Here is a 13,032-nt window from a genome sequence, read left to right on the forward strand (position 1 = left end):
GCAAAATGGTTAGAATAGGCAAATAGAAATATAGTTTACTATTTCCGTAGTGATTGGAGGAACTTTTTAATTTATTCAGTATAGTATCGCAAATTGTAAATACCACATTTTTGTTTCAGACGACATTTCATATGTAAACATCTGAATGAAATATAAATAACTAAAATATGAACTCAATTCATAAATTCGTGTTTTTATAAATTTATTAAAAAATAACGCGTAAAAATAATTTTATCGGCAAATATGTGAATTGGAATAAATCTTAATATATATTTTTATAATTCTGTCATAGCCAAAATTACGTATTTATGGAATTATGAATCTTATTATAACAAACAGACGTTAAGATAAAAAATATCGATAACCTTTAAATACTCTGTATTGTTAATTTGGACGAATATTTATTATAATTATCAAATGCATAAAAGCATATTTTTTGTGAATTATGTTTTCTTATCTTCGGTAATGGCAGAAATAGTTAGGTATTCAACATATACACTCTGTATATGTAAATGTAATATCATAGCTGCCGAAAGCGAAACTTCCTTTCTAAAATGTCATTCTTTTTTAAATTGCACAATATTTCTCTCCCACTTAACATTACTCAGAAGATTCTACGAAATGTACAGCAATAGCGAGTAATTTGTGAACATTAATAAGGTACAATTAATCTACTGCTAACTATAATTCGTTATTATGAAGATATATGGTTATCTAATCGTTTGTCGACTTCAAATAAAATAATATTGCATCACTAATATAATAATACTTTATCTGTATAACTTGACCTATAGTCTGTGCTTATTTCAAGAAGCCGCTATTGATATTGAGTCACAAAGTAATAAAATTCTTATTACCATGAGTCGGTAAAATTTGTATTTTGAATCATCACCTGATGAAAGGTGACGAAATTAGTTGCAAAGTGTACAATATTATACCTACGGAACAGGATATGAAACTTTATAAAAGGAAAAGAAAAAAATGTTAAATTTAAAGAATATATCGGAATAAAAAAAAGATACAACGCGTACCAAGAAAAATGACTCATTTATTAAATACAGTCTTATACATTTCATGAACATAGTGAAATCGTATCGGCACCTGAATTTACTCATGCTTGATTTAAGCGACAGCAAGATTAAAAACCTCGCTTACATACCTATTCTCTTATAGACCAATATACACGTATATTTTATTCAATTTCCTACTAGGTATGCTAGCAATGTGCTTTTTCAATGAAAAAGTCATCTTGGTATGAAAACTAGACTCAAATCGTCACTGTCTAATCTAAGGAAGAATGGCCCGGGAATGAGAATACTCTAAGAGTACCTCATATTTGTTTATACATGGACACCGCCAGAGAATCAGAGAACACTGCGATTGTTGCACATTTTCATTGAAACGGGAAGATAGCGTTTGATTACGGAAAGCACAAGTATACATCCGTGCAAGCAAACATCAAAGTAGTTCAACTTCAAAAGAAGCAAATGTCTCTTGGCGTGTGTCGTTAATCGGAAACTAGCAACAAGTGTGGAAAGTAACGTAACTTGCGACAATTATAGTCTAAAATAAATATGTTTAACGATTTAACTTAACAAATATATAAAGGATAACAAACGATAAATTTTATAACACCGATCGATCCTCGACTAGTAAAGCGAAGCAAAAATAATTTAGCATCATTAAACTGAAGCATGAATAATAAATTAACAATTGAAGAGACGCGGGAAATCGTAATAAGTCTATCTTTTTAATATTTTTATTGATTATCGAATTTTGAAATTACTGATTATGTTCTTTCTGTAGTCTCTAATTATAATTATTGAAGAGAATACGAACAGAAATAATAAAGTAAAATATTGCTACAGATCTAATCTATATTATATAGCTATAATTATTACAGATGAAACTCTGTTAACAATTCTCTGCGAACTGGATTGCACAAACTAATAAATGTCAAAAGAATATATTAAATCGTGTATAATTTCAACGGCATTGCGTTTCTAGTCGAGGGTCAATAATTCGAACAGTTAAGTTTTTTTCTGAACGGGTCATATTACCTAGCGATGTCCACACTCGTACTTATGTAACACACGCTCGCATATAATAATAGGAAAACAATAGATATGTAAGAGTGTACGTACGAGCATGTAAGGGCCTGGTAATTGTTAACAATGACGTGTTTACGCGAGACTAGCACGACTTCACGTCGTTCATCAGCGTTTAAATAGAATCTATGTTCGGTTTTATACAGGTAAAAGCTCGGTTTCTTTCTAGAACTTCGTGACTTTATTATGGATACTTACTCTTGGCTCAATCGATATTTTCGATTCACGTTTCATTTCAATCTCTTGTTCTAGCCTTCGACACTTGTCAATACAGTTCAACATTATTAACTTCTCGCAAGAAAAAGAGAGTAAGGGTTGGTTCGATCGTTGAGTGAGATTAATTAAGGACATGGCACCATTGTCATGGGAACAACGAACGGTCTTAGACTGGTTTTCGACCATTAATTCCCGGCATCAATGTGAAAAAAGTGTTGGTGAAACACAAAAGAGGTTCGAAGCAAAAGGGTGATTGATAATTCGAGAACCTTCCGTTGTTCAGGGGATCGATAAATATTTCTTTTTTTACTTTATCACCCCTCGTTGCATTAATCATTCCAACTGACGCTAGACGGATTGCATCACTTTCCAATAAAATACGACTACCGTTTCAACGTATAAACATGTTTCTCTCGAACAGAGGAGGGTTGTTTGTTGGAGATGGTCATCGTTCCTACCTAAGAACGATCGATCACCATCTCCCGTATAATCGTGATTCCATGAAGATGGCGATGCCCATACAGGGTTGAATACAGATTCCATTTAAATGAAACGTACACGAGGTCATATTCTAAACTCCACGTAGAAAATTTTTCAACATCCTGACGTCTGACACCCGCGTATTACTAACACATGTTAATCCTATCTTGGCTGACGTTGTTAGCTTTCCTCGGAGTAAAATCTTGATAAATTACTTGACGATAGCACATCTTGTACATAGCTATACATATGTACATGTGTATGTGCGTATACACCTCGCAGTTTCAAGATACGTTACAACTCGCTCTTCTGTCTGCCGTGTGTCTTGTCGTAATAGACATTCAGTGTCGGATGTTGAAATTTGCTCGCTATATATCATGAACTACGACCGCAATTCGACTCGCGGACGTATTTCGCCCAGGTACGGGTGGGAGTTAGGTCACCCTTTCTAGGACGTCGCGGCTCGCTGCTGGTGCGCGCCTGTTCCACGATCTTGCGATAAGTCTCGTCGTCATAGGTACAAGATAAACTCTTTCTCAGTTTCACCCCACCAGTTTCGAAATTCGCCGGCTGACTGCCCACTAGCACGTGCAGATCGTTCTTCACCTGTATCGCCCAATCCCACATCTCCGTGATGAAGCAATTGCACACGAATGGATTACTCAGCAAGTTGACCGACAACAGACGTGGATTCGACTTGAATACTCGTGGATAGACAGTGTTCAAACTGTTGTTGCTGAGATCTAGATGTTCCAGCATTCCTAGCTTCTTCAGAGAGGTCAGATTTTCCGTGCCAGAAATACTGTTATTGGATAAGTTTAATTGGGTCAGACTCCTAGTTGTGGAAAAGAGGTTTTCATTCAGATTTCTCAAGCTGCAGTTACTTAAATCTAGCATTTCGAGATTGGATAATTGTGTTGGAAGCAGGGGACCATCCTGAGGTACTTCCAGAGCGTTTCCACTGAGCTTGAGTTCGATAATGTCGGTACTGACTCGGTCGCCGAACACCTTAGGGTCGATGGGAGTCTTCAAGTCACAGTTGTTCAGTTCTAAACTCTCCAATCTCGTCAAGTTCGCGAATAATCCCTCTTCCAGGGTATGCAACTTGTTTCCGGATAATATTAATTTCTTTAGCGAAGTCATGTGAGCGAATGTGTTATTTCCAAGATGACCAAGATTACAAAAAGACATATCTAAATATTCTAACGATTCCAGTGGATTTAATAAACTACCAAACGCATCTGACAAAGGATTATGCGAGATATCTAGCTCCTCCAGGTGCTCGAATACGTGGAACGTATTAGGCAGACGTTGTAGGCTACAATTACTTAACGAAAGCTTGTGAAGCTTTGGCAAATGACGCAACACGGCTGTCAATTCATTGGCGAACATTGGATTGTTGCTCAAGTTTAATACACGTAGTTTGCTAGCGTTTTTAAAAGCTTCTTCCGATAGACGATCTTGTAAATTGCAATTCGATAAATCTAACGATTGAAGATTGTGGAGGTTATGGCCCAGCGTGTTTCCAACATCCAAATGGCACAATTCGTTATTAGCAAGCACCAACTGCCTGAGGTACAAATTCTTTGCGAAAGCATCGCCTGGCAAATTGGTGATATTAGTATTTTTGATGTTCAAGTATTCAAGACGAATCAGAGGTGCTAATACGTTTGTCCAGCTCAATGTATGTAGATCATTTTCCGCCATTTCGAGTTCTCGAAGGTTTTCCAAATGTGCAAACACATCTGGAGAGATGTGGGTTAAGTTGCAAGCGTTTAACTTCAGGTATTCCAGATTAGTGAGATGATCAAAAGGGCCGGGCTTGATCTGTCCAAGTGAATTATGAGACAAGTCGAGTTTATTTAGGTTCGTAGTATTGTAGAAGAATTCCGTATTCAAGTGTTGGATGCCACAAGAGTTCAGATCGAGGTAGAGCAGAGTGCGACAATTTAAGAAGGGACCTTTCACCTCGTCCAATGGATTGTTTTGAAGCTCCAGCGAAATTAGACCGGGACTGTCCCTGTAGAAATATTGAGTTTTTATTTATAATGTAATTAGAAGAGCTATATATGAGTTTAGTTCTTATAAGTACATAAAATAGCTGATTTTTGTTAATTCTGTAAGGAGCTTGTAACTGAAAGAGCCAGAGCGTTCAAACGAAGCAGATTTTGAATGGCAAATTCGAATTAGTTTAAGAATAAAATTTCATTACAGCGCTGAACATGAAAGAAAAGGTATTTCGGAACCTTTAAACAAAGATGTAATAAAGCTAATGAAATAATAATTAATTGAAACATTAGATTGATATTTGTTTACTGAGTGAAAATGGCTTTTCTACTATATTACCGATCGCTTAATTAAATACATATGATGTCTATACTAGATTTTGTGATACTACTTGTTTCTAGCACAGCATTGTTAAAATAGCATGCACCGATTAGAAGCGAATTATGTGAAAGATACTCAAGATAATATTATGAAATCAGATTTATTACAGTATGTAATATGTTTCATATTGTTTTGAAAATATTCGTATAATACAGAAAACTAAATTTTTCTAAAGACTAAAAATTTTTAAGAAAGGTCAGACATATTATTTTGAATTTAAAGAATTCAATTCAGGAACATATTTATTATAGTGCTGCAATAAATATACGATAACATAAAAAAGAGGAAAATCTATTTCTCTGTATTATAATAGGTAGATTAATTGATTACGAAATTAACTTAAAGTGCATATTTGATGACGTATTTTGCCAATTTTCCAACTTTTATTTCTCAAATAAATTCTATGATTTACTGATCGGTAGTACTTCAATATTTTCTTGGAAATATGTATAAAAATCAATGTGAATGCAGATCAGCAAGGCAATTCACATGTTCTCGTTGTATATGCATAGTAATATCAAATATTACGAGAATAAATTATTCCTAAGCAATATTAAAAAATATAAGCAAGAATAATAGAACTGTTTGGAAATTATTGAAATTTAATAATTTAATTGTATCATAAGGTCCTATCATTTATACCTAAAATTGAATAAAATTAACCAACATTTTCTAAGTTTTTAAGTTTAAATATTTCACACAAATTTTCTTAAATTGATTTTGAGAAATTGAAAGTTCCTGCATTTTATATATGTAAATCACCACCTACTCGTTATGAATAAAAAGTTACAAATATTTTGTTACTACAGATCACTACCTCTGATTTCGTCTTTATATAGCAAACAGGTGCGACGATTCTTATTTATGTACGTACGCGCATGTAGCAGACGTTATACGCAGAAAACGAACTGAAGAAAAGAATCCGAAAGTGCTCTTACCTAAATGCCTCGGGATCGACATGAGATATCGCGTTTGATGAAAAGTCCGCCTCCAGTAGATAATTTAATCCAGCGAAAGATTCATACTTGAGCTCGGTCAATCGATTATGTGCCATTTGGAGGCGCCTTAGCTTGATCGAATGTGGAAATGGACCGACCTGTACGATATTGTTACCGTTCATATCTAGAACGTAAATGTTCAGGCTGAGCTCGTCAATCGGTATGCTAGTTAAATTGCTTTCAGAGCAGTCGGTCACCCAGTTGATGCGAAAATAATGACAATGACAGTCCACAGGACACTCTTGTTCCTCCAGATCGCCATTATAGGCAAATGTCGATGTACCAAGAATTGCTACTAATAAAAGTAGTCTCAACATCTTGGTAAACACGGGATATCTGTAAATAAAAATAATTGTAAGTTTAAATGCAGATTTTTATGCATTTATGGGAAATTTAAAGATGTAAAAATGCACAGTATGCAAATAACATATAAAAATATGTAAAATATTCAAAATGTAATGCTTGTTATGATATTTAGTAGCTGGAACAAACCTCCGTCTGGAACAAACCTACCCTTTTATCCGTATTCATAAAAATATGAATTTGCATAAGTATCCGCAAAGATCATTTGCATAAATATTTTCATAAGTCTAATTATAAGAATTTCAAGCTCTCAATTTATTTTGTACATACAAAAGGAACAAAATGTGTTCTTCAAAAGCTAATGTAATTATTAATTAAAACATAACTGATATTTATTCGCAGAGAAATTGTCGTGTAATATCAAGAAAAGAATTTTGAATTCAGATTTGGATTCTAATCTGATTGGTTGGTTTTTTTATTCCTTATATCTAATATACAAAGTCACTGTGAAAGTTTGTAAGTTTATCTCCTCAGGCATTCTCGCAAAACTTCACCACGAGCAGGAACATCCTGCTCGACATTCTAAAAGAAACTTCCCCCTGTCTGCAAATACGAGATTTCGTCGTCTTCAAACAAAACGTTCGGCGTTTAAATTTGAATAAAGTTCGATAACTTACAGTTCGGTAACCTACTTCAATAGTTACTCTATATCTGTATAACCGTGTCTCCAGCATGCGCGTATCTGTGATACAACATGAGCATAGTCATATAATACTGAAATCTTAGTAAAATTACCAATTTCCTTATTTGATTAAGTATTCAGCTGTAAACATATTATATGATACCGGTATGTATTTAATGAATAAAGAAATCAACGAATAATGGTTTTTGTTATCTTATCACGTACCTATTATATACATGTATATACAAATTACGAATGAATGCATTGTTGGAGAAAGGGAGAGAAATCATCGCCACCGAGAGACGATGAGATTTACTCTAACCAACTATGACGACGACGATGTTCATTGTAGTGTATTGCCAACAAGATAACTGGCGAGTACTAATGGTTTAAAGCAAGTGGAGCAATTGTCAGTTAGGAACGGACTTTGCAATTGGCGGTCGGTAATTCCGAGCAACAATGCACGGCGCTACAGGTCGTTGAGCCAGAATCGTTAATCGTTCCCGTAAAGTGCTCTTCACTGGTCTTTTCTGATGTTTTCAGATACCTGTTCCCTCTTTTTTCAACAATACAAAAGTATGCCATTAAAAAAGTCCTTGTTCGCTGGACAATTATTATCGTTTAAATTCGTTGGTAATAGTAGTTATCTGTTACGAGACTGGAGTTTAATTGCCGGGCCATTCTTCTATCGGTAACGATTATCGTCGAAAGAAAAAGCAAGATTTTTGAGGATAAAACATTTTTTATATGTAAATGTAAAATATAAGCCGTTGATTCGATGGGAATGCAGTGAAAATATTATTATGGAAGTCATCCCATTTATAGTACCATCAAACGTACGTTTCTATTCATTACTGTCGGTTCGCTGGTCAAGCATATACGCTTGACAGAGGTAATTTTGTATGTATTAAATTCCGAGCACAATCATCTTGATTATGGCGATGAATAACATTTGAGTAAGTTTTCATGTTGGCTACGGAGAAGCGGCGGCTACATACGTACAAAGAAAGGTGGCGACGCTTCTGGCCAGTAGTCAACTTCACAAACGAAGCCCAGAGGAAGGCTTTCCGCCAGAATGCTATGCGTTGCACGCTCTACTGCCCCTTCAGCTTTCTACGTATAATTTGCCTACGGCCTAGACCATTACTATACCCCAAAGAGCTAAAGGGAGTCGAGGGTGTACGAGGAAGTGTATTTTCCCGTTTCGATTCCTCCTTGTGTTTCTCGCTATTGCCTCGCCTTTGGCGCCATAGATCTTTCGTTTTCAAATTCCATCCGAGCTAGGAGTCCATCTCTCACTGACGCGATGATAGAGACTGTGCGTGAGGGGATCGAGTCATTTGCATTGAGTCTTGCGGCAAGAGCTTCAATTCAATCCATACTTTTTGCAAATATCATCTCCTTTATATATCTATTCTATCTTTCGCACTCGAGATTGTCAAATATTGAAGTGGAAGGGAATACTTCCAGCCGAATTCAAAGGAAATCCAAGTGCTTTCTTTGGCCAGAGTGATTCGGTTTTTCTCTTTCTTCAGCAGTATATCAACTGGTTTCAGCAGTCGGTTTTTTCCGCTAAAACTTTCTTATTTATCTAAATCGGTAACGTATCGACGATATGTCTCATGACTATGATATTCAAACTGAAATTACTACGAACCTTGTGCTTACATTCTCTTAACTCTTTTGACGAGACAGACGATTATGCAACCTGTGATATGATTTATTTCCTGCAGCTTGCAATTTGAATTATTTTTTCGCAGTGTTTTATCTATTTGAACTCGTAGAATTATGTTTAATAAATGTCAAATAATAATGTTTGAGATATTTAATGATATAAAAAGTTGTAGATTTTCAATTTTATACATTGTAAAATATTACCTTCGTGGTACTGATATATACTTATACATCAAAAGTATATTAATACATTTATATACCAAAACATGCATCTTTTTGGAAATTTTATATATGTATAAAAGTAGCACACTACTTGTTTTTTAATATAAATTTTATTATTTTTACTTGTATTATTTTTATAAAAATTATAATATAAATTACTTTTACGTTCTTACTGAAATAATAGAGGTAATCGCAGCATTTAAACTAAAAAAACAAGGAGTGCTGCTTTTGATAAGAGAGTAAACTTCCGGTCATTATCAACTGAAACTAACGCACGTAGGCTACACACTTCACTGTATTACTATCATTCTAAACGAGATATAAATCGAGACTCCTAAAACTATAACTTTATGAACATGAATTAAACGAAAAAAGAATGCATTATCAATACATCTTAACTTCGATGCCATCGTTGTTTAACCGAATCAAATAATTAATTAATCGTTGCTTACAATTGCACGAAAGCAAGAATATTTACATCGATTATCATTTTCAAGAAAAAAACCAGTATCAAATGAATATTCATCGTGAAACCTGGTACAATCCGGGTCATGATGCGTGATTCTAACGATTTACTAGAGAACGTTTCGCCGCGCACGAGTTGATCGGATTCGAAAATACTGATGACATCGTATCTAGAATTCGACATACAAACTGAAAACACACTTTACATACCGGAAAAGTAGCGTATCCTTCCTTCCTCCCATGGAAGAGTGAGGTTAAATCGCGAACGTCGTCAGGATTTGAACGTATCACTGGACAAAGATAGATTGAACTGTGAGTTTGCAGGGATCCGGTTAAATTAAACCATGTCTGCCTGACCGAGGTCAGGGTAAAACGTACTGACGCGCACTCTCGTTCTTTCTGCGTAGTATAAGTTTCGCGACGCGCGTCTTTTCGGGGTGTTATGTTTCTCTCTCCCCTCTTTTCTCCTTCACATATGATCACATACACACATAGGCACTGTATTTCATCCTCTCTTGTCGAATACTAATTGAATTATTTAGCCAGTAAATAACAAACAAAAATCTTACGCTTTTGGGTTGTAAGGTATTCTAACCTCCTTAATCATGAGAAGACAAAATTTACATGTTGAGGAAAATTTGATATCTCGTACACTCTCGAACATTTAATTCGTTCACTAGCTTTATGATTCGACGTTATTTTATGTGATTATGTCCTCGAATCACGGTTAATAATCTCTTGTTAAATGAGAGGGATTCGCAACATGAATCTCGAAATTGTATACACATGAAGCGCATGCGCATTTCAGTTAACCCTTTTCGAAAACGCGTTTCATTCAATTTGTATGATCTTGAGGTTAGCATATAAGACGTGTACTTTCTCGCTTATATAATATATTTATCACGAACATTAGTGAATTTCTTTCTGGACGTTTCATCATTAGGCAATTTTTAATATCTTCATGATATGACGATATGATGATATTCTGTTGTGCAATCACATTTGACACGTGTTTATTGATTATTCATTATCTACATGAATTACAGTGTACATAAATTTTTTGTGTACTGTAAAATAATTAACAATGTCTCATGTTCTGATTAGATGTGTTCAATGTATCATAAATACGATAATAAATGTGGAATAATAATTGAATCGATTGGTATTTATTTCACATTTGGTATATATTTGTCACATGAAGATAAATACTTACATGTTTTTTAGCAAAGGTAAAAATATATTTTTATTAAACTCGTACCTTGTGTATAATTTCTGCTTCTCTATCGATATCTGTTATTTTACACTACTTAATTGTACAATAACAATTTTAATACTGAATACTCGAGGGATAATGATTAACACTGAAGTAGACACCGGTGACACACACGCGCATGCGTTCTCTATCACTCTCGATTGTCCTTAGCAATACATATTTAAATTGAAGATTAATGTCTTGGATTTCATAACTATGCTAGATAAATAGCTTACATGATATTTTTAATCCATGAGCCTTGTTTGCGCATGTAAGATTCACTTACCAAATATTTTTTTTAACGAGATAAACATATACGCAACTTCCGAACGACAATGAGTATCACGTTTCTTTTTCGCATGTTTATACAAATTGTACATACAAGACATACATCCATATAGATATACACTTATTCAAGGTGTACAGTGTACAACTTAGGTTAGGGTCAAACCGAGAGATGGGGCAACCAATTGTCTTATTCGAATACTGACTAAAAGATATTTGAAAATTTTCTGTAATAATGATATGTATGTATTATACAAAGTCATACTGTTTTTATTTCTATATCGAATAATATTGACCGAAATTGTTTTCTCTAATAGCAAATAAACCTAAGAAGTTATTTTATCAATACAGTTACATATAAATTTCCTTTGTCAATAAGATAATACATGTATGATGCTAATTGCATTAGTGTAATATTTTTGCATCAATTGTCGTAACACAACAAAGGTGCGCATATATTGAATGTCTGTAGAGGACAATGGGAAATCGATATGGCTTGGATGTGGTACGTGTCACTCGTACGTCTGAAAGCGTTTGTTCACGTAGTCAATGCGTGATTGAGTGATGAGTGCAGCACGTCGAATTCTGAAGAATTGCATTCGGTGGAATTGGAAGCGGAGGTCAGGCATTACGCCAGCATTGCGAAATGTCGGGAATAGGGATCTCATGATCTTGACTAGGAACAACGACCTGCCAGTCCCACTCGTATTTCTACGGCAAATGAGAGAGAGAGAACATTGATTAACTTTGCAATTGACATTAGGTTTCTCGATAACGTGGCTTTGAATTATTGCCTAAGATTAATTTCGCCTTTACAAGCACGTCATGGTGTTGACTTCATTTTTCCAAGTTCCAAATGAAAGGATTACGAAAACATCGAACATATATTTAATGGCACGTAACATGTTTCTTTCTTTCGTAATTAACAACTGGAAATGTTACGTACAGCGTTCGAAGTCTAAACTTTTTGCTAGAACTAATAAGTGCTTCGTATGCATTTTATATTTTACAATCGTTTGTGCTAGTATTTTATATAATTAGTTTTATTTATATATATGTTTATTTATAGTAATAAATTTTATTGGGAAATTATTAAAAGTTTCAGTAAATATAATATATTATTACAATGTTTAAAAATGTCGTATTTAATATCTTTTATGGCTGCTTTATTTAACTTTAATAATTCAATTTATTTTATAAAAAAAAGAGAGAATGCAAGAAATATAGCTTACTTAAGAGAAATTTAAATATAACTTCGAACGCCGTATTGACGTATTCATATACTCACACTAATGAATTAAAAATGTTTAAGCAGTAATATATATATATATTTGGTCAATAATATTATCTTGTACTATTTGACTCTTTATAATATATAGTATATCGAACGCGTTTAAAAACAGATCTTTGCGTATATTTCACTTGATATTATCATGTTTATTCATAATACACTAATATAATTATCAAAGCTTTAAGGTCATTACATTGACTTCTGCTTTCATTTATATGTACTCAATAATTAAAACTTAGCATAAGTATCTTTGCAGAGACCAACATTTATTCTATACCTTTGACGTTTTCTTTCTTTATTTTGTCATTTCTAATGTTATGTATGCAACAACTTAACAACATAACACATTTCCGAATTGTGCATCGTATTCTGTTATTTCTCCTCTTATTTATATAATTGAAAAATCTACTGTAATTAATATTATTTTTAATATTTTTGATTCATTATTGATGAATTTGAGATTTGGTGATCTCAAATACATATAAGTTAATTGTAATTCAAAGAGAAAATACGTATATAATGTATAATATGTACATATGTAATTATGAAAAAGAAACAAATGGTTACTTTATCGACGCAATGAAAATACATATTCATTTGATATGTCGGATCACCAGGTGGCGCTGACTATCTCAATCAGATGTATTCAAATCATTTTTTCATCGGCA

General features: G+C 33.9%; 1 protein-coding gene across 6 annotated transcripts; it reads right to left on the reverse strand.

The window, feature by feature from the left end:
* Window positions 1-1,028: 1,028 nt before the first annotated feature.
* LOC132905355 (leucine-rich repeat-containing protein 15-like) lies at window positions 1,029-10,944 on the reverse strand. Of its 6 annotated transcripts, none has more exons than XM_060956559.1 (4): window positions 10,795-10,925; window positions 9,747-9,826; window positions 6,131-6,526; window positions 1,029-4,824 (listed from the first exon to the last, which is right to left on the reverse strand). In XM_060956559.1, exons 2-4 carry the CDS (start codon window positions 9,776-9,778, stop codon window positions 3,180-3,182), a joined length of 2,073 nt encoding a protein of 690 aa, XP_060812542.1. In that variant the 5' UTR covers window positions 9,779-9,826; window positions 10,795-10,925; the 3' UTR covers window positions 1,029-3,179. The 6 variants fall into 6 exon arrangements, with proteins under 6 accessions (XP_060812542.1, XP_060812541.1, XP_060812543.1 ...); XM_060956558.1 differs by lacking the exon at window positions 10,795-10,925 and adding an exon at window positions 10,161-10,583 and having other exon boundaries at window positions 9,747-10,061; XM_060956560.1 differs by lacking the exon at window positions 9,747-9,826 and having other exon boundaries at window positions 10,795-10,944.
* Window positions 10,945-13,032: the final 2,088 nt, after the last annotated feature.

Source organism: Bombus pascuorum, chromosome 3 (assembly GCF_905332965.1).
Source record: "Bombus pascuorum chromosome 3, iyBomPasc1.1, whole genome shotgun sequence".
NCBI lineage: Eukaryota > Metazoa > Arthropoda > Insecta > Hymenoptera > Apidae > Bombus > Bombus pascuorum.